The 22,937-nt window shown below is 46.6% G+C and overlaps 1 protein-coding gene across 2 annotated transcripts in view; it reads right to left on the bottom strand.

The window, feature by feature from the left end:
• EGFR (epidermal growth factor receptor) overlaps nucleotides 1–22,008 on the bottom strand; it is a 188,551-nt gene extending 166,543 nt beyond the window's left edge. For both annotated transcript variants that reach the window (XM_030871307.2, XM_030871306.2), the window contains exon 1: nucleotides 21,865–22,008. In XM_030871307.2, coding sequence (XP_030727167.1) covers nucleotides 21,865–21,952 — 88 coding nt within the window. In that variant the 5' untranslated portion in view covers nucleotides 21,953–22,008. The remainder of the gene's footprint in view (nucleotides 1–21,864) is intronic.
• Between the last annotated feature and the right edge of the window lie 929 nt (nucleotides 22,009–22,937).

A 22,937-nucleotide genomic window follows, 5' to 3' on the forward strand; every position in this document is an offset into this window, starting at 1 on the left:
TTGCGTATAGTAGTCAGTCATTAAATGGTAGTTTGAAGGATAGATACCATTTGATTTGAAACAGGTATTTCTAAAGGATGCCAGCTTACCATATTTGACATGTAAATGTGATAGTCTGTTTTAAAAACAACAAAAGGAAGTTCACAGACAGCTTCTACTTCCCAGTAAAGTCACTGACGACGCTAATTTCCATTTCCAGAGGTAAATGGGAAAGAAGAAAGAACTATTTGTTAAACGTGTGCATGCAAAGCCAAGACCAATGCTCCTCCCCAGACTCATGTGTGGCAGCAAAGTGTGACCTGCTATCATTATTTTGTTTAGATAGTTCTCCTGATTCCCTCTATTTTATGTCTTCCGGTTTGAAGATTCAAAAATTTATCTGGTCGATGGTTCAAAATTTTATAATTTCCTCATACACTTACGTAGAGTAAATTACATGAACCGCCTTTGTAAAGGAGACTCTCACCCACATCCATGCTACACGGAAATATAAAATGAAACAGGAATCCTGCACTGAGCGTAAGAAAGCATATGATCCTTGGGATATGCGTCACAGAATCCAATGAACTTTGCTTTCCCTGTCCTTGAAATTCAATTTTATTTCATTGAAGCCCCTCATTTAGTACCTGTGGTCTTCTCATCCGTGTACCAACTTGGGGCAGATCCAGACATACAGACAGACAGGACATGACTTCTGCCTCTTGTCAGTAATAAATAACCACTAGCCACTTGACTTTCACAACACTCTGGCGTGAAGCAAACTCACTGTTCATAATGTTTCTTGGGTTACAGTTAATAGCTATTTCCAAAATAAATGAGAGTCAAACTTATTTTTCTTGGCTGTAATATTTAAGAGTTGTCATGGTTATGACCTTTTAATATGCACTTAAAGTCACCTTATCGTATTCCATGCAAAAATAATTAGTCTTCTTTTAATTGCTAAGGGAGCTCTGAAGATCAGATGTTACTCTAAACTGCCTGCCAATTTCTACTAACTTTAATTAAAAAAAAAAAAAATCTATGCCCCTGAGTTCTTCGGATGATGGTGAATACGGCAGATAGATCTCAGACCCTTCTATATGAAGAGGTCTAATCATGAATGCATGACGTTAAGATATGTTTTTCCTTGATAACTCAATTTTCATCCAACTACTAATTCCTTAAAAATACTTTTAAACCAATGTATGTTCTTGACTTTAGAGATGAATGCTCTGAGATGTAAAAGAAGAAAACACTTGGCACTCTCCTTCAGACATGCTTGCTTTCCTATGTACTCCAAATTAAGTATAAAGAAGGCCAGTGAGAAAATTTACGAATTGAGATCATTATAATCTAATCATTGGCTGGTTTAGAAAGTCCTCCCCCCTTTTTAAAAAATACATTCGTGCTTCTTAGTGAATAAAGACGTGTTCAGATTTCGGAAGTTTATTTGAAATGCAATCGTACCCTAGATATGTTCGATGCATTGCAGCCAGTATGTATTTACTGCTCTCTACGTACCTGGCACGGTGCTGGGAGTTATGGGCTGAATGAACCAGAAGCTGCTTGTCACACGAAGCTGACAATCTAGTGAGAAATTTGTACCAGAACATAAATAACCCAGAATGTCCTAAAAGAAGTGCAGAGTACCTCAGGCTCACTCTATGGTTTTACATGTAACTTCTTCCATCATCAGTGACTGACTCCATGGGTGTAGCTATGACAGTTCCCACCACAGAGGCCCAGGCTAATTTACTAAGGCGTCCACCATGCTGGACGGTGCAGAATGGCCTTGTGAACTCCTGAAGGACATGCAGTTGCTGGTCACTGAATGTAGATTTCCAAACAGAGCCACACATACTCTTTGTCACATGGCTAATTTCATTCCTGGATGAATAACAAACATCTTCTGATATAGATGCAATGCAAATAAAATCATCACCTGATAATTTTAGAAGTTTATAGTGGAATTCTAAATGTTCCAATGACCTCCTACCTAGTTAACAGCGTCAAGTATATACAAAGGTTACCGAATTTCCCAAGCTCCCATAAACAAGATCAGATAAACATCCAGTGCCTATTGAATGTTAGCCTGATATTTTCTGGGAAAAGGCATGCTGTCCCTAAAACACAGTTGTCCAGAAAACATGTGTTATAAGTAGACGCTGAAAAACAAAAACCAAGAAACATCTCTCTCCAGTTACGTAGTGATCTGATGGGGAAACTGCAGAGCAAAGAAGAGTGAGGAAAGCACTTTTAAACATTACTTTGTAGTCGTTCAAACCAGCCTTGAAATAAAAACAGCCATGCGTAAGTAAAAGGCATCGCAAAGGTCTGATTCACCCATTTTGTATTTACCAAAGGTTTTCCCTGATGGAGCACACTGTCACAGCACACAGAGGATGTAACTACGCAGATCTTCCAAGCTCACCGTCTTCTTAAGCATCTCTGGATCCTACTTGACTGTGGGTCTCAGGATTAATATTTCTTTGAAGAAATGCAGTACATACATATACAGTAGTTCTGTGCAGAAATCTTACAGGCAGTGTTATAGCTATAGAGGCATGATCCATCTTTTATACTTCCCTAGGGGGCTCATTCCTCCGACCTCCACATGGCCAGATTCCAAGCTTGATGCAGAAAGGCACCCTTACAACAGAACTTTTTGATGAGCAGCTTTCTTTGTTGTAACAAGAGCCAGGGGAGACAAGTCTGGATCTACCCCATACAAAACTTGTTTAAAAACACCCTGTGACCCTCAGGGAGCTCTGAATTTCTGCTTCACTCTCAGAGTATTAGTTAAGAGGACAGTCATGTGTCAGAGCTTAATCAGTTGGTCTAAGAAAGACAAAGGTATCAGCTGGGAGCAAACCCACAGAGGACCCATCTCTTTCCTTCATTCTCAGTAGTTTAGGGACAGTTCCTTGCTCCCAGGCCTGGGGTGGGGGTGGGGGGCTCATGTCAGGCAGTGCTTCCTTTGCAATCATTGTGACAGCACGACACAGTACGGGAAAAACATGGGATGCGCAGAATGTATTTCTTAAATATCTACACACTCAAGCATTCCTAGCCTCTCTCTATAAACGAACGCCTCAGTACTAACCCCACAAATGACTGCTCCGTCTCCGACCAGCCCCGGGACAGAGGGGCTCTGCTTCACCCAAGCACATTCCTCTCCGGACAGAGCTGAAATGACTCGTGCCTCCGCGGGCCTCTGCTGTCCATTCTCAGCCCTGCACACTCCTCTCCCTGTCAACCTGAAGAGGCAGGTGTGGCCCCTAAAAGTTCCTCTCCTTCCCATTACATATCCTCGGTTGTGATAACTGTCCTTCAGGCTTCCACACTACCCTGCCATCTCTACTGCCCCTCACACCTTAAAGCGTGGCGTGTACAAACAGAACTTTCGATACTTGGTTTAGTTCTGCTACCCAGCATCAGCTGAGTGTTTGATGATCAGGTCCCTAGTACAGTACGTTGAACAAGGCACCTACCTGTTCGTTCCTCTGAGCCTCATTCATTTAGAGTGAGGTTTCTCACATTTAATACCGTATGGGCCTTTTTGACAGAAAAACAATTGCCACTGGACCCCCACCTGGAGAAACACTGAAATTATAAAAATTCCATCCACACACCTCTGCTTCTGGCCACTTCTGGGTAACTGGTAGGAGATTGTCCTCCTGCTATAAACCACCAGAAAACTGAGTGAAATATTTGAGGCAACTGTTGTCAGGCAGCAGCCACTGGTCAGTGCAAGGCTGAACGACAGAAGAGAAGGGAAACGCATGGTAAATGGGTGGGTCAGTATAAAATAACAGCTTTCCTTTTCTCCTCGTAATGTCCTTATATACAAGTGACTGTTAAGATATCCCTGGAGGGTGAGGTTTACCTACACACATGCGTACCACCGGGCTGTGATTTATTGCCACAAAATGGTTCAGTCCGCACATACGTTCAAAAGAATTTAGATGATCCTCAAAATGAATAAACAAGATTTAAAAATCTCATAAAGTCCACAGGCTCTTCCCCCAAAGGGTACATCTGTGGCCCCCAAGTCTGAGAAAGCAACTTTAGAGCAGCTTCGTAACTGCTGCCATTACTTACTAAGCTCGAGACAGGGAGCGGGTTTGCTCCCCAGCAGCCCCAGGCGGGGATGCACAGTGGGCTCAACGTTGTCACAGGGACCAGCGCACTTGCGCTGTGATGGGTTCGCTCAGCCCTTTTCCTGCGAACGGTCATGCTGTTCACAGCCCCCTCCCTCCCTCTCGAGGAAGATTCACTGTTGAGGAAAAGGCTGCAGGCAGGGTGTGTTTCCTCCAGTTTCCGGATTGTCACTTTCACACTCCTGCCTGCTCTGTCCTTTTAGTCTGACACCGGGGCTGTGGCCCCCACGGTCCCGGACTTCCCAGGGTCTCCCCGCCTGTGTGTGCTCTTTCCTAACGCCGACCCACCTGAAGCCAGGTTCTCCGTTCACAACCACCCTCCTGGCCCATCTCAGGCCCCATTTGTAAAAACCCTCCCAGGTGCCACATGCAAGGACAGCCGCGTGCACGGTGCTGGACCCAGCACTGAAATACTGCAGACAGCCTGGCGACTCCCTCCCTGCAGCCAGTCCCTGACGGCTCCTTGCCCCAGCTTCCCATCAAGTGTCAAAGTATCCATCTTAGAATCGGCATTCAGAACTGAGATAGGTCTTTTAAGGAAAGTAGTAAGTGTTTTGAGCAGGAAAAAGAAGTCAGTATCTTTCTGGCAGCTTTACCGAAGGATTGAAATCTTACCTCTTACAACTATTAAGCTTATGGTAAACAATTTTAAATGTCAACTTAGAAATGTCAAAAGAGTTCAGAGATTTTCTGAACCAATTCGGCTCTGTGAACACAGAAGCTGGGGCTTGTAATCTACCGGATCACCCTGACAACGAGATCAAAAAGGGAAATGAGGTTATTTTTTTTAATTAATTAATTTTTGGCTGCGTTGGGTCTTCGTTGCTGCGCGTGGGCTTTCTCTAGTTGTGGCGAGCGGGGGCTACTCTTTGTTGCGGTGCATGGGCTTCCCATCGCAGGGGCTTCTCTTGTTGTGGAGCACGGGTTCTAGGCGCTCGGGCTTCAGTAGTTGTGGCACATGGGCTCAGTAGTTGTGGCTTGTGGGCTCTAGAGCGCAGGCTCAGTAATTGTGGAGCACGGGCTTAGCTGCTGCGCGGCATGTGGGATCTTCCCGGACTAGGGATGGAACCCACGTCCCCTGCGTTGGCAGGCAGATTCTTAACCACTGCGCCACCAGGGAAGTCCCCGAAATGAGGCTATTCTTGCATGATTATTCAAACAAGATAAAGTGTGCCAAAGGCTCTGAGAAAGCTGTGAGGGGCTCTGAAAGAGACATCCTGATTCACAGCCACACACCAGCATCCCAGCGAACCCATTCAGGTTTCCTGCGACTGTCACTCCAGTTCTGAAGAACTCACCAACGACATGAGACCAAATTCTCACTTTCGGAAACTTGACAGAAGGAATGGGCTTCTGGACTGCAGGCTCGTTTGGGCAGAGGCTACATTTTCTGACTATGGAACCCGGCCCCCAGCAGCTTCTTGGTACACAATATATGCAGTAAACATTTAATGCATGCCTACTGAGTTGAACTGAACTGAAAAGTTGGAAATGAAACATGAATATGATTCTGCTAAATTATACCAATCCATTAAGATAAAGCGCCCCTGCTGTACTGCGAGCACAGTTGATGGCTGTGCACTGGAACAGGTGTAAGAACCAGGGCTCAGCATGCTTGGGGATCTGGGAATCTCTAGAGACTCCCACAAGAGGATCTGCGGTATGGGAATGCATTTGTTGTGTGCACTGGGAGCTGTCTTGACCATGGGATTGGTTTTCTCTTCTCTTTCCCTGTGTGGGTCTACATATAGCTCCATGAGACCCTGACAATGGGAGGTAACAGACAGGGAAGGAAGATGTGGTTACCCTCCAATGACACTGTCCTTCTGCAAGGATTCTGCAGTTGGTGAGTACCTGTTAAAAGAGGCTTTCTCCTGGGGGGGAATTTTATATATATGTAAGAAGAAGGAATATGCCACTCTAATGCTATCCTTTTCCAACCCTATATTTAAAATAATTTGTAATTAACTTAAAGTGAAGTAACAGGAAGAGCAGTCTCCCTTTGAGTTGAAGAGATCGTTTTGCTATTTATACCAAAAGAAAGAACAGATGCAATGCCTTGACTTGGAAGTCCAATACTGTCCTTGAGATCCTGAATTTTCTAATAAAATCTTGGCTTTCCCTATAGGTTTTTTATCTTCTCTACCTAGTGACTGTGAGTCCAGTATGTTAAACTCAGTATAGTATAACGTACACGCAGAAAAGTGTACAAATCAAAAATATGCAGGTCCACGAATCCCTCACTGAGTGATTCCATCTGTGGAATCAGCATCTGAATCAAGAAACATGACACCACCAGCGATCCAGAAGACCCTCATCTAGGGCACCGATAATTAAAGAAGGCAAAATAGACCAAACAGATGAGAATAAACATGGGTTGGACATAACGGTACACACACAAAAACCCAACCACTTATGATCTGAACACAATATAAACTTGGCAAATTAACCCCAAAACTAGAAGAGAATGTTTGGCTTGTCCAATCAATCAAGCAAGAAAGCAATCTATCTCTCTATCGCTCTCTCTGTTTCTCTGTTTGTCTGTCTGTCTGTCTACGTTCTCCCTCCATCCCTCATTCCATTTCCTTCCTCATGCCTCCATGACCTCCAAATTTAAAGACCAAAATTTTCTTACAAAAAAAATTAACTTCTAAATAGTAAGTGAAGGCTATGATTTCTATATTACCACCTTACTAGCTAATTAAAATAGTGAGCATTTAGCCTAGGTTATTGTAGATAAAAACGTCAAACTAAATATTTAAAACTCTGTTAAGATGTTCCACTGGGGGCAGTTGGGGATGGGTGGGTGCACAGGACCTCCCTCTGCCTATTTTGCAACTTCCTGTGAATCTGTAATTCTTTAAAAAGAAAAAGTTAACAACAGAAAGCTTTGCTGTTGCAGCACACCACCATTCATATTTACATAAGGTGGTCAGTGTTTTATTTTTAGTCTAAGGACTACAACAATTTCAAAAGCCTTCTGAACATCTCTATTAAGTAAAAACAAAACAAAAAATTATTGAGAAAAAAATAAGATCCAAATACTAAGTTCAGACAAATACCTACTCTAAAGTGTGTTTTTTTAAAAATTTTATTTACTTAATTTATTTATTTTTGGCTGCATTGGGTCTTCATTGCTGTGCGTGGGCTCTCTCTAGCTGCAGAGAGCAGGGGCTGCTCTTTGTTGCGGTGCGCGGGCTTCTCATTGCAGTGGCTTCTCTTGTTGCAGAGCTCAGGCTCTAGGTGCATGGGCTTCATTAGTTGTGGCTCGCGGGCTCAGTAGTTGTGGCACACGGCTCAGTAGTTGTGGCTCGCGGGGGTCTAGAGCGCAGGCTCAGTAGTTGTGGCACACGGGCTTAGCTGCTCCACGGCACGTGGGATCTTCCCAGACCAGGGCTCGAACCCATGTCCCCTGCATTGGCAGGCGGATTCCTAACCACTACGCCACCAGGGAAGCCCTGAAGTGTGTTTTGAAAGTGAAGAACTTATTCTCTCAAACGTTATCTAGGGAAGGTACAGCAGTTTACTTCCTTAATCCTAACTTTCCTAACTGCACGTTTTCTTTTCTCCCATGCTTTAAAAAAAAACAACAAAAAAGAGCTAACCATAAAGCTAATTTTCTCAGAAAATAAATGTTTGTTTCCCAAAGGCTTACGTGTCAGGAGCGCTCACTGCTTCCCTGTGTGTCCTGCCTGTTTTCAAATGGCCCGCTCGCAGGCAAGCCACATCTTCACGACTGTGCTGTGTGACTCCAAAGAGCTCAAGGATGGCGAGACCTAGCATGAAGGTTAGAACGCCCTTCAACCCAGTTGTAAATCAAGCGTCTCATAAATCTTCTCACTGTTTAAAGCAGCTACGCTGCTAACAATGCCTATGAGATGAATTATCGCCTTTGGACTGTTAGCTTTTCCATTTTTGGTGTTTCTTGCAGCAAAAGCAATTTATTTTTACTCACAGATTTAAAACAACTTTAAAAATAACTTTTATGTGCTGCTGCTAGGAAATAGCAAGTCTCTAGCATGTTCATTCATGACCAATCTGTTATCTTGCAAATTCAAAAACAATCATAAATAAAATGATAGATAGATAGATAGATAATTGGTACATTTTCCTGGTCCCACAAGAGCACCTGCAGGTCTTAGTACAAACTTGGTAAAGAATCGGAAAGCGAAGGAAGTTCTGAGGCTGATGCCACAGACAAAGGCAGCGGCCCCCGGGCAGGACATGCTGCAGCTCAGGACCCACCACAAGTGCACTAAGCACTACCTGAAACAGCTTAATTTCAGATCAAATAATAATTGAAAGGGGGAATACAGACCCATTTTTTTCTTTCTTTAGAAACTGAACTGTGGCTGAAAGGGCCAAGGGCTCCCGGCAGGGCATCTGTCCAGGGGACCATGAAGACATAAAGGCGGGGGAAACGTGTGTGGCCATCACTGCCATGTGCGCTGCAGTGATGAAAGGAGGGTGAGCAGGCCAAACGGACGAGAAATGGGCCTTCACAGTGGCTGTAATCAAAGTGCTGATGTGAAAACAGCACAGGACCGTACAGGAGCAAACAGCAACAATGCTCTTCCGAGGGAAACTGAGGCCCTGACTGGGTCCACTGAGCCTTCCCTGCCTGGACCCCATGGCCTCCTGAGGATCCCGAGCCAGGCTGGGCATCTGGGGCAGAGACCTGCAGCTGCTGAGGACGCCGGCTCCCGGGCAGGGGCCAGGGCCACGCTGCCTGGGTGGATGAGCTCCGTAAGCAGTGTGACGTTGCCCCACCCCAGGTTCCCCACCGACAACAGGGATCATAAAGGTCGTGGTGAGGGTTAGAGGTCAGAGTGCAAGTCAGCGGCACTTCACACAGCGATAACAGTGAGCTCTTCTGGAATGCACTCCATCCTCTGAACAAACCATTTGCTTTCATCCTCTGGGCAGCCCCAGGAGATAAGCACCATTACTGTGTCCACGCTACAGATGGGGAAAACAGGACTCATGGGGTTACTCAACTTGGCCAACGTGCCCAGCAACCACGGGGAGACTGACCCAGACCCCACACCTTCCTGTGAGCGTGCAGGATGCAGAGCCTCAGTCAGTAACTTTTGCCCAGAAAAAGAACCACACAGCAGATCTAGAGACTTTCCGATATATTCCTTGTTTTGTATATTTATAGTTTAGTCCCATGTACACATTTTATTTTTCCTGTTTACAAAAAATTGAACATCAAACAGATGATAGCGATAATAATAATAACGAATAATAACGAACGTCATGATTGCCTTTTCTAGCATGAAAAAGTCATCCGTCAAATGTCGGTGATGACTAGTCCTAGACTCGCTGGTCGAATGCATTCTTCAGCTTACTATAATAACGTTTAGATTGGAAAAATTACTCATAGACATGATCGTTTTGGACACAGAACCAGTGAAATTCACGAACATCCACCTAACGGAAGCCTTTGTTTTCAGGGCAGTTACTCCAAGAGCCCTGAACAATGGGCACATGTGGCCTTTTGACCTCTGGTTTGGTGAGTCCTCTTCACCCCACAAATGTAGTCAATTCTTGGCTAAGGAAGTGTCCTCTTTCCCTGTTTGAGTCAAGAAACCCCAGAACATTTTCCCCATTTAATAATGACATTTTAATAAATGACATACACATTCCACTTTACAGCACCCCAAATATAAACGGATACAGATTCTTCAGGAGAATCAATTCTATACCAACTAGTGGGCACAGAACATTGATAAGTGACCAGAAGCATCTGCGGCAAAATGACACCAACAACACGGCGAGGACAGTCACAGGCGGCCAGAGGGCAGTGGTCGCACGTCTCTGGAGGTGGCACACACGTGCCGCCGACCTGCAAACGTCCCAGCCGCGTGTGTCAGGATGCACACGACGCCCACCTGTCAGGGCCAGCCAGGACACACCAGGAGGCAGAGGTGTGTGCACGCGGAGGTCTATGCAGAAAGAAACTTCACCGATCAAACGCTGAGGAAACTCATCTGCAGACACGCTCTTCCCACCTCACCGCACGAAGCCATTTCCTCAGACAGAGACGGGCTTCATCATCCCACCCTCTCCCCATCTCTGAGAGACACTGCTGAGTTGGCATTGTGATGGCTCATTTCAAAACCACTGGGTGTTAATTTATTATCATCTGTTACTTTTAAAGCTCCTTTTAAACTCAGCCCATGCCTTTTCTGGCTCGACAGAACGCCTCGTGAACAGGACACGTGACGGTCATGAGATCAGGACTGCGTACTGTTATTACATTACGTGGTACCCAGTGGTTCTCTCTTAATTAAAAAGCAACCTTGTACATAGTGTCCAAAAGCCACCCGGCCTGTGAAACTTCAACAAACATGCACTCAGCATCCCTGCGCTCACCACCGTTGCATTGCACCGTGGTTGCCACCTCGGTCTACCTCTCCCTTGTCACCTAGATGAGAGGATGCAAGCCTAGAAGGGGAATAAAGTCCAACGTCTCCCCAAAGTGAAGTCCAAAGAAGAAAGAAAAAATGCAACAGAAGAACGCACTCCTGAGAACTGTCCCCACCGTGGCATCAAACACCCCATCCTCATTGGCTCCTAGGATGGTTTAGACCTTGAATTTTCGACTGCTTCTTTCCCTGGCTATAGTTTGAATGTTTCGTTTCTGCAACTGGGCAACATTATGACTATTTAGTCGCCGTTGCTCAACCTAAAAAGCTAGCTTTTCTAGCCAAGACTTTAAGGACAATCCCTATGTCACGAGGGAACATGGACTCAGGTACCCACCCAAGTCCTCCATCAACCTGGGGCTTTCTCACTTAATGCCCTCCCCCAGCCAGGGACATCATTAAATTTGCATTTAAACAAGAGAAAGTCTCTGGAGGCTGAAAGTGAAGTGAAAATCTGAGCAACTCATCTGACTCTTTACGTTGTCCCGTTTCATCAAATTGCTTAACTGTCTGTTCTGCCTTGGCTGGGAAGACTTTGCTGATTGAAAGTGAAATGGCATAGCTTTTGCCCAAGTAACTTTTGCAAGACTTAGAGGCTCAGTTACTAAAGTGGCCCTGAAATCCATATATTAGCTGCCTGTTCACTGTAAGGGTCTATGCCATCTCAGGCTGCAAAAATCACGTTCTCAGTGACAGCCCCTACACCTGAGTACACAGGCTGCACTGCAGATCAGTTAGTCAGCCTACAGGGACCTCCCTGGTGGTCCAGTGAGTAAGAATCCGCGCTCCCAATGCAGGGGGCCTGGGTTCGATCCCTGGACAGGGAACTAGATCCCACACGCATGCCGCAACTAAAAAGTCTGCATGCCGCAACTAAACATGCTGCAACTAAGACCCGGCACAGCCTAAATAAATATTAAAAAGTAAAAAAAAAAGTATTCAGCTTACATACAGAATTTTCCCTATTTCACTTGATAATTATGAAATATAAACATGCTCTTGGAGAATTTCTGCTGGAGTACTAAAAGTTTCCACTATGTTAGGAATAAACAATAACTGAAAAAGGCTCTTTCCTTTGTAATGGAGGAGAATGAACACTGTATCTGGAAATTCTTTGAGGAAAGGTGTCTCTCCATCAATGAGGGGCCCACCCACCATCATGTTCCTTGTTCCATCCATTTAACCGACAAAGCTCCTCAAAGCGGGGCAGCTTCATTTTTGTAATACATTCTCCTTAAGTCCACACTTCCAAGGATGATACTTGCCAGACTGGCTTTGTCTAAAGGGTATGACGTAGACGTGAGCATCCCTGGAGAGCACACTGTTTGTTAAGTGTGTCTCTTTTCATCATAGCTGTTTACACACCCTAATGAACTGAAGTATGTGCTTCATTTAAATCACAGAATACGATTCTTTGCACAACTGTGTAAGTAAATTAGCACACTTTGCCACACGCATTGTGAACTGACCCAACTGCTACATCAAGGTGCTTTCTCCCCTGATTTTTTCTTCAAGTATTTACAGGTCTGGCAAATTTACATAAGCTTACGACTCTTTAAAATAAAGTTATACTTTTAATTTCTAAAGTAAATGTCTTCAAGGCTCAAGTTCAATGCCTGTATCTTATGCAACAGGCTATTACAACACATATATAAGAGAAAACTCTCCAAAAATACTTCACAACAAGAGGAAAAGTGGGAAAGGAACAATACAGAGCAGGAATTGTGAGGGGCATTAAAGACAAGTAATAGATGTATAACAGAAATGTTGAGGAATGCTCTATGTTAGTTTTTTGATTCACAAGCAGGACTAAAAATGATAGGAAGCGTCAACAGCGAAGAACCAGGGACATCTCAGAGGAGGGGTAAGGAGAGTGTGTGGGACATCTGACACGGGTGACAGTGTGTCACCCGTGTCAGATGTGTCACCTGTGTCAGATGTGTCACCTGTGTCAGATGTGTCACAGGTGTCACCCGTGTCAGATGTGTCACAGGTGTCAGATGCATCACCCGTGTGACATGTGTCACAGGTGTCATATATGTCACCCGTGTCAGATGTGTCAAAAGTGTCAGATGTGTCAACCATGTCAGATGTGTCACCCATGTCAGATGCATCACCCGTGTCAGATGTGCGACCCGTGTCAGATGCGTCACCTGTGTCAGATGTGTCACCTGTGTAAGATGCGTCACCCGTGTCAGATATGTCACAGGTGTCAGATGCATCACCCATGTCAGATGTGTCACCTGTGTCAGATGCGTCACCCGTGTCACCCGTATCAGATGTGTCACCCATGTCAGATGCGTCACCTGTGTCAGATGTGTCACAGGTGTCAGATGCATCACCCATGTCACATGCATCACCCATGTCAGATGCGTCACCCGTGTCACCCGTATCAGATGTGTCACCTGTGTCAGATGTGTCACACATGTCGGGAGACAGTGTGTTTTGTGAAGCAGGAAAAGCTCTCGGCACCTAAGTGTTGACTAGCCCAGTAACCATGGGCAAACTGCAGAACCCCTGTGAGCCTGGGTCCCGCACCTTCAAATGTGGATAATTATCTTCATCCCGTTGGGTTGTTGGGAGCCTAGGAAAGATGGATATCAAGGCATTTTGTAAACTGTGAAGTGATGTATAAATGCAAGGTGTTATTATTATTATGACATCAATGTTTTAGCATCTAAATTATAGGGACAATACGTTTATTATCGACATCTTTAAATATATATCTTGCATGCATTTAGATTTGCTTTTAATTTCATAGACAGTTCCAGCTGGCAGGAGGCTCAGAACCATCTGGTTTAGTTGTTTTTTGGAAGTTGAAAGTAGGAAGGTAGATTCTAATCTGTTTTCTCTTCCTATTGTAACTAACAACAGATTACTGGGGGGAAAATACATTAAGCTACATACTAAGGAAAACTTTAGCAACACCACTTTTAAGGAATGATACAAGAATATGCTTATTTGTACAAAAAAATCATAAATACTGAATGTCTTTGATACTTTCTAACTTAAAAAAAAATTACATAGTGTATTATTGCAGTCACTCCTCAAAGTTTTTCACTGCAATCTTTTGTCGAAGTTTTCTTTCTCTGCAAACGCTTATTCATAACAACTTCCTAAAAGAGGGAAAGAGAGAAAGGGAGGAGGAAAGGAAGGACGCAAACAGGGCAAGGGAGGGAGGACAGATTAAGGTAATACATGATTCTCACTCATAAATATGTTCCATGCATAAAGTCTATTAAAGTATCAGGAAATGGCAAGAGAAAGAAATCAGGAAGTAACTGTAAGGAAAGGTTTCTGATTCTCTATTAACTCTGTAGCAAATCAAAGCCAAGAAAAAGTCTGAAATGCATTGTATTTAAAAATCAATACCTTAAATACCAACAGGTGATACAATAATGCTTCGACTAGACCACCACCGTTTGCTTTTCTGTCATTCATCTGGACTTAATCAAAAGTAGTGGGGTGTTTTTTTCTTTTCTTGTGAAAAGAGGCGATAATTTTTTAACTTTCTAATATTATGTTAAAGTATACTTTAGTTAAAAAAAAAAGAAAGGATCTTACAAGTTAGTACTGGAAGAAACTTAAAATGGTTTATCTTGTTCAGCACAATTTTAGCCATCTACTCTAGCTTATGATGCATACGAATGAACTAAGAGAGACTACGTAAATGCAGAAGGGGTATGGCCATAAAATCTCCCTACAGACTTCAGGTATTCCACATGTGCTGGTAAATAAGTAAAACCAGGTTTCTGATATAAAAAAAATTTTTTTGCAAAACTTTCTGAAATCCCATTCACAATTATAAGAGATTTCTGGGAACACTTGCCTGTCCTTAAGGACTTGCACAGATTCAATAAATGATCTGTTTTTATTCCAGACACTAAAGTAGAGATGAATTTATGACTGAGGGCAAAGAAACTAAAGCATGCAGTTTTTCACATACATTCAGTTTGTCAAACTGAGAGACTATATGCAATGCATCAGTTTTCTCCAAAACCTAGAGTAAAAGAAAGGAACTTCAGCAAGTGGTCATAATGATAGCATGTGCAAAGGACTACAACTGCTAAGGCCATCATGACATCATCTACCATGTGCAGGCCTGCACGTCCATAGCAGTAAAACCTTCAGGTATCACATTTCTGCGATCAAAATAAAATCCTTCAGAAATGCTCTTACAACAACTGCTAAGTAAACAGTGGTCTAGAACCACTTCCATATTTCCTTCCACTTAAAGGCAGGCATGAGTGCACAAGGGAGCATTTCGCAGTCATCAATCCCCTGTTCCAAATCTGCCTGGTTGTTTCCAAATGAGCTCTGCAAATAAACAGGTAGACCTGTGCAATTTTCAACAGTGAATCAGGAAATAGATGTCTTCTAATTCGTAAGTGATAGTGGCTCGATTAATTTGAGAGATTTTCTGAGTTCAATGTGATGCAACACGTGTTTATTGTGTCTAGAATTATGCAGACTTTTGTTGCCATTTTCTCCTTGCTTTCTGTAGTAGGAGTTAAATAAAGGATCGGACGAAGTCATTTTTCTTATTCACAACAAGTTTTAGGGACAAATCCTGCTATTGGGGAGAATGTTAAAACTATGAACTATAATCCAGATTCTAGTTCAATCCTTCACATCTGGTTAATTTTTAAGAAGATGACCAAATGACCATTTTATTTTTTAAATATAAAATGTGTCAGCTCTCGGGCACTTTACTTTTGACATTGTAAGTTTCCTTATGCTCATTCAGAAAAGGAAGCAGGAAATGCTAAAGCCTTCACCTGTGCATTTATGAAGTGGCCAGCCATGGCGGGCCTGCTGCAGGACTACCAGCCACAGGATCATCTCTCTCTTTTCCCTTCGCATGGAGACCAGACAAAAACCTCATTCTCTGAGCTCCAGCTAAATGTCCTCTTGCTGAGACACTGCCGCTGTCCCAGAGATAGACGCAGCCCCTTTTCTGGGCTCCCACCGAAACCCCCATCACGTCTATCATGAGACATTGTGCTACACGTGCCCCTCCCCCAGCTCAGCCCTGCAAACTGTGTATCCAGTAAGGCCGAGCACAGTTCCTGCGTTCCTCGAGTGTGTACCCAGAACCCAGCTCGAGGCCTGCGGGCAGCATGTTAGCAGTTCTCGAACCCTGGCCCCAACCCCCAGTACCTTATTCAGAGGTCCGGGCTGGGGATTCAGGAATGTGCATTTCTCTTAAGTTCAAGGCGCTACTACCGCTGTCTTGGGACATACTCTGAGAGCCACTGTAGTAGACTTCTCATGTATCAATTCATGAAAAAAATGCAACTCAGAGACTCATTTATTAACGAAATATAAACCAGCCCCTCACTCCTGAGGAAGCTGATGTAATGAGTAAAACATGGGAATCCGAGAACAAAGACAAAATTTCTTCTCTGCTGCAAGCTATACACACCACTTACTCCACTCATCACAACCCCCTAGGGAGTTTTCAGAAGTATGTGCCGGTGTTCCATCCTCCAGAAATTTTGACTGGACTGGCCTAGGGCGCAGCAAGGCATCCTCTTTTTCAGAAGCTCCTTGGTGATTCTAAGGAATGTTCAAAGTGGAAAGGCTGCTGTGTTTTTTAAAAAAGGAGTCACCTCCTGGTCTTTTTGGTTCAGTCACTAACGTACAAAACCAAGTAATCTGATGCTGTCCTAAATAAGACACGGCGGATCCCCATCTGAGGATGTGCAGTGCTACACAAATACAATTCCCACCGTACTTCGATGCACGATATATTATTCATCAGTTGCTGATAACCGCCCCGGTCAGGCTGCTCACCATGGCAGCCTAGTCCGAGAAGCAGCTGGTGATCTACAACCTGGCCAGGCTCAGTGTGGACGGTGACAGTGAGCATAAAGCAGGCTGGGGCGAGCTGTCCTACAGCCAAAGACAATGCCTGCAATCGAAACGTCTAATAAAACAACAATTCAAGGCCACACGGCTCCCTTGGGCTCCAGACCCGTATGCTCTACTGCCTCCTGGACTTTTCCCACCTGAGCGTTGCAAATCCCACCAATCAACTCCATCCCGCCTGGAGCGTTTGCAGCTTCCGTGAACGGATTTATATCTGTCCAGGCTTCCGGGTCAGAAGCCTGTGTGGCATCCTGGGATTCTCCATTTCTTACACTCGTTACACACAGTTATCCATCAGTTCTACCTCCAGATCTGCCCGAGTCTCTTGTTCTGCAACCTCACTGGTCCTGCGACATCATTTCACCTGCAGGAGTCACCCATCTCCCTAGTGCTACCGTTGCCCCTATAATCCATCCCCCACAATCCTGCTAGACTCATCTTTCCGAAACACCGAACACGTCACACCAGTTCCTAGCTTCGAACTCCACGGTGCCCCTCCCTTCACACATAGCTCCCCGCGCACTGGAGGCTCGGCAGCTCTCCCTTCCCCTCCCATCACGCTGAATCACCAGGGCTCTTCAGGACTCTGCCACTCTTGGCACTTCTCTCGGAATGCCCTTCACATCATACATCATAGTCTCTGGGGAAATACCCATAGCTCTTTGCAGGCTCAAATGAGTAATCCCTTCCATTTGGGGCTATACCTGGCCCCCTCTCCAGGTAGAATTCAAAGCAAGGACTAAATGCCAGAAGACTTCTTTATCCTGCATGGAATTCTATCATCGCTTCTGTGACATCTTCACACTTGGTATCTATAGATCTCTCTTCCCATACTTGACTTCTAGACACTTAAAGGCAAGTATCCAGTCAGATTCATTCCTAGAGTTCAAAATGGGGATGGAGCAGCACAAACTGTCACCATGGCTCGAACGTAAAGAACAAAAAGCAAATAAAAGCCAAGGCTGTAATACACAGCAATACTCATCCTTTTAGTCGAAGGAAAAACAACAGTGGTTAACTTATGTAATAATAATTAAATAAACGCAATTAAATGAACTAAATCAAGGCCATGTTTGCTGGCCCCCTAGTAACAGGTGCAATTGTGGCTATAACAAGAACTGTGTACAAGGCATTCTCACCTAACCCTGAGTCCACTCAATTGCAATTTGAGACTCTTGATAATGACAAGTTCCAGATAGAGCCAGAAAAGATACTTGGACTCTGGGTTTTTCCATGAGAACCCACCAAAATGGGATATAATGTGGGGCAGAGAAGGAAACTCTACCCCACACTCAAGCTTTCACAGACGACTTTCTTAAGCAAAAGCTGCTGAAATTTGGTAGGAGTAAAGTTTACTTTAAGCATATGCAACTCACAGATGCTCAGTCAGCAGGGTCAGACATTTGATCTTATACTTCGGCGTCTTCGGAGATTAAAATGTCAAATCCAGTTCTTAGCTTCTAATGAGGCTAAGAAAACAAGCCACCACTGCTCGCCGGCCCCAGCTACCCCTCCTGCCCCAGCTGGCTCAGGGAACTTTCTAGACAACTGAATCGAGTGTTTCTATCTAAACCTGTTGCAAGGAGGCTGGACCTGATGACTCTGAAAATGTGAAAATTTCCGTCAAACCGGTTATTTGGCGTAAGTCTCAAAGCCTGGATCCTTGCCCGAATTCAAGCTCACCTGCTTACGCCCATGGGCTGGATGGCAGACTATCCTTAGATGCTGTGCAAAGAGACAACTGTCGGAATTTTCTCAGAAAAGACAAGCTTTTAGAAGGGAGATGAGAAAGAAGGTATGGGCAGAAGCTCTGATGCAAACAGGAATGACCTACGAGAATAAGCTAAGATGTAAGTTCTGTTCCATGTGTGTGGATGGTTCAGAAATAAGCCAGTAATAATTAACTGAGACCAAAAATGTTTCTTATCATAATTTTGAATGTCCACAAGTGACAGAAGAAAACAAAAATGGGACTTGTTCAGCAGAAATCTGAGGGGCATAATATAATTTTTAAATTGTGTCCACAAGGAAACAACACATGGGTGAGCCATGTTCTAGAACTTGGACCTTTTCTCAAAACATACCTCTGTTGGTAAAACCATAAGCCCGTTTCTACTATACTAAGTCCAAATGAAAACACAAACACACACACAAGCACAACTTTCACAGCAAGCCACAGGGCGAGTGCCAGCCGATTTCTTAGGTGTCCTTCAACAAGCCGTGTGTCCGCAACACTCTGATCCTGCTCCCGTATCAGGGCTTGGGGCACCGGCATGGGGCTATCTTCTCTTAAACACCATGATCATCAATTTAATGTTAGAGCTGGCTTGCCACTCCTGTCAAGAAAGTTTCAGACACTAGCTGCTGGTCCTGGAGCTTTGATCAACGGAAAAACAAAGAGTATTTTCTTTTCAAACAGGGCAGAATTCTTCCTCATTACTGACACTACCTCTAAAAACACTTTAAAACATGTTAGTGCCATCCCATGGACCAAGTCTAATTACACAGCACAATGGATTCTGGCAACCGCCTTCTTCCAACTTCAGAATAAGTTTCTGAAAATCTATGGACTATAAAACTAAACATATGAAGCCTGAAATGGCAGTCCAAAGCCGATGGGAGCTATCAGCCTGTTACTGCTAGCTACCCGGGTGTGGACAGATGACAGACACACAGACACTGGTCTCCTTTTCAGATCTGAAAAGCAATCTACTAATACTTAATTAGTGGCCCAAAGAACCACTCTGGAAGCAACAACAGAAACCATTAAGATTACCCCTGCCCAGGAGTCTCGGGAGTCCCTGGCACATTCTGTGCACTCCATAAATATTTGTTGAATTGAGCAATGAGGGCTCAAGGACCTGGAGCTGGCAAGGGACATGTCCACCTTCACACAGAGTGGGAATAAGGACACAGGCTCCTGGCCTCCAGGCCAGTACTGAGTGGCAGTCCTCTGGTCTCCTTAGAGGAAGGAGGGTTCACTCTGGATACAATTTGGAATCCCTGAGTTTGTCCTCTTCAATACAGCCCAGACCTACTGAACCAAGGATGTCCTCAGAGGAGGGGCCAGGCAGGCTGGCTTGGCTGGGAATACCACCCAGGATCACTTCCGGAGTAGCGCCTTCACCTTTCCGTTTTGCGAGAGCAAGGGGCTTGCTCAACATCCGTCCAGCAATCTCCACGGTCACTGCTTACTTGGTGATCGAGCTCCTCCACAAAAGGTGTCTCCTGAGGATGGGCAGCAGGAATCCAGGCCACGCGCCAGGTGGGTTCCCCATCCCCGGTCCTCTTCCTCCCCTGCCAGCTTCCTACATCACACACACCAACAGGGCTCCCCCGAAACCAGAACTCACACAGGACAGCACAGGCAGGGGCTGGGGGAAGCCCTGAGTTTGAATCCTGCCTCTTGCTGGCTGTGGGAAAGTCGCTTCTCTGTACCTCAGTTTCCCCATATATAATGAGAGGACCCACCTCGTGTGGTCGATGTAAGGATTAAGAGGACACTTAAAACGGTGTCTGACAGGACCAAGTGCAGGAAGAACAAAAGACACCATATCTTAGAACCAAACAAATCTCTCTAAAATGAGTAAATTTTCTAGAACAGAACTGACCAAATTTGATTGATATGGGTCTTTCACACTTTCTGTTAATAATCTGCCCCTTACACTTTGGTCTTTTTATGTTACTTTAACCCAATGACATTTGCCCACCTACTCTCACTATTCTATCCAGGAGGATTCTGTTTTCAACAAACACGGGAGTAACAGGCAAATTAAGTGGTATTTATATATTTCTTAGAAACAAATCGCCAAGCACTAACAGTAGCGTTCAAAGGGCTAACGGCAAGGAGCTGGGAACATTTCTGGAGTGAGAAAAACCATGCTTTGGAGGCACTCCAAGAGTTTCACTTAAAATAAGGATGGGGTCCCCTTGCCACCTGCCTAGAAGAACCCTATTGTCAACTGATTCAGGCGCAGGACCACAGCCTCCCGGGTTCACAGCATGGAGTAGGGGAGCCCGTCAGTGAAAAGACTAATCCCTTATTACTGACATCACCCCCACGTCCTCGTTCCCATATTTTTGCAAGACTGTTAAAACTCCAGATGTTCCAAAAGAGCTTTGTAAATGGGCAGGTAATCTCTCCAGAGATTCCACCTCCATTGCCAGTGATTGCCAAACCCAGCTGTCCAACAAAAGCACCGGAGGAGCTTTTTAAAATACAGATGCCAGATCTCACCCCAGCCCAGAGAAATGAGAAAGTCTGCGGGTGGGAGCCACACATCATTTGTTGTGTTTTGTTTTAAAGTCCAAGTGATTCTAATTTGCAACCAAGTTTGGGAACCACTGCTTTATGCCTTAGCGCTCCCACAGCAAAGGCGCTCAGCCCCAAACCCAACTCCCTGTGCCAATGACATCAACAGCAAGTACAGACCTGACTCTCGGAACCCGGGCTGCTCGATCTTCAAATTGTGCAATTAAACCTTCTGAGGCATGTTTCTCGCGTCAAGCGACTTTATGGTCGGTAGTCACGAAGCCAGACTCGCTCATGTTGGGTCTGGGCAGGGCACACATGAACCATGGACATCAATCCTTTTTTTTTTTTTTTTTTTAGTTAAGTTTAATATTTTGGTTGGCCTAATGTCAAATTCTTCAAAAAGCTAGAAGACACATCCCAAAGAGAAAAATCTCTGGATTTTGAGGAGGAAAGCTTGCTGTGAGTCCTGTTTTGAAACCGCGGGGCCCCGGCCAGGAAGGGTTCCGCCCCTGGGGCGTTCGCACCAGGACCCGGCTGTCGCGCCGAGGCCGGTCCCACCGCTCTGTCCACTCCACCGCGCAGCGCGGACACGCGGCCCAAAGGCTGCAGGTGGGGGCGAGTCTCGGGAGTCCCGGGAAGCCACCACTCACGAGAGCCCACCGTCTGGGAGGGCGCGGACGGCCGGGGGCAGCTCGCGGCGGCAGGGGGGCCGCGGACGGGCCGTGCCGAAGGGAGGGGCGGCCCTCCCAGCCGCGCAGCACAGGTGGCTGGTGTCCGGGACGAGCTCTCAGGGTCAAGGGTGCGCCGGGAGGAGGGCTCGCTGGGTCGGAGAGCCGGCCCGGGGGCGGGGCGCGGGTGCGGAGGGCCGCTCCCGTTCCGGAGGTCCGAGGGGGCGGGATGGACCCCGCGCCTCTTCTCGGCCCCCGGGCCCGGGCTGACTGCTGACGCACGTGCCGGGACGCACCCGCCCCGCACCAAGCGCTCGCCGGGGCTTCCACCCGGCGGAGGACAGGAGAGCGGACGGGAAAGCCACGCTCCGGGCTCCTCGGCCCGCCGCGCCTCGCGCCCGAGGTGCCCCGCCGCCCGGAACCGAGGCGCGCGTTCCTCGGCGGCCCGGCAGAAGCGCGGCCGCCCAGGACGGGAAGGACGGCGGCGCGGGCAGCCTTACCTTTCTTCTCCTCCAGCGCCGGACTCGCCTGGAAGTGCGCGGCCAGCAGCGCCAGGAGCACGGCGCGGCCCGCTTCGGAGCGTCGCATCGCGCCGGGCTCCGCACTCGGTCGGGACGCAGCGGCGGCCGTGCAGGGGGCGCGGGACTCGGCGGCGCGGGGCGGACGGGGCTAGCGCGGGGCCGCGGGCGTGCGCACCGAGCCGGGGCGGAGGCTGCGCGCTGCGCCGGCCGCCAGGATGTCTAGCTCTCTGGGGCGGGGGCGGGGGCGCTGGGAGGCCGAGCCGAAGGAGGAGGGACCGGGAGGAGGGGCGGACGGCGCGCCTAGCGGAGGAGGAACCGGCGGGAGGAGCGTCGGCCGGCAGGACAGCGGGAGGCGGACAGCGGCGGCCCCGGGAGCCGGGTGCCCGGGGAGGGGGCGTGCGGAGCCGAGCGAGGCCTCGGGAGTTCATTGCCGAGCCGGGCGTTCCTCGCGCTGTCCCTCGGGACGCGTCCCCGCGGACTTGCCTGCTGTCTCGTTGACCCAGCCTACTGCGAGCCACTTTTATGCCAGGGTTCCCGTTTCCCTTCTTCCTCCCTTCAACTTGCCGAGCAAACTTGTTCTAGCTCCGGGCAAACTGGCCGAGCCTTAGGCCAAGGCCGGATGATGGTACTTAGGGGGAAACCACCGATTTATTCTGGCCCCCAACTCCTCTGAGCACCCCGGCATCCCAGTGGGGGGGGTCAGCGGCGGCCTGGCCTCCAAGAAGGCAGTTAGCCGCGCCCGCGTGGATGCGGTGGGTGCCTGGCCTCTTGAGATGCGCTCTCAAGTCCGAGGGTCCTTCGGATCCCGTCAGGCACCCTCGAAGTCATCTGAAATAAAGGCACCCAACTCCTGACACAGAGACTAGCCTTGGAAAAATGTGTGTTGAACGAGTGCGTGGGCACCGAAGGAGCCCGCAGCATTTCATGTGCCAGGAGTACCTGAAAAGCAAATGCATGCAGTAAATCACTTCAAAAAGTCAAGCGCTGAGAATCAAGGCTCAGCACAAACACTAACTAGGTGCCCCTCTGCCCAGAGACAACCACGCTGTAAC

The sequence above is a fragment of the Globicephala melas genome, chromosome 9 (genome assembly GCF_963455315.2).
Source record: "Globicephala melas chromosome 9, mGloMel1.2, whole genome shotgun sequence".
NCBI lineage: Eukaryota > Metazoa > Chordata > Mammalia > Artiodactyla > Delphinidae > Globicephala > Globicephala melas.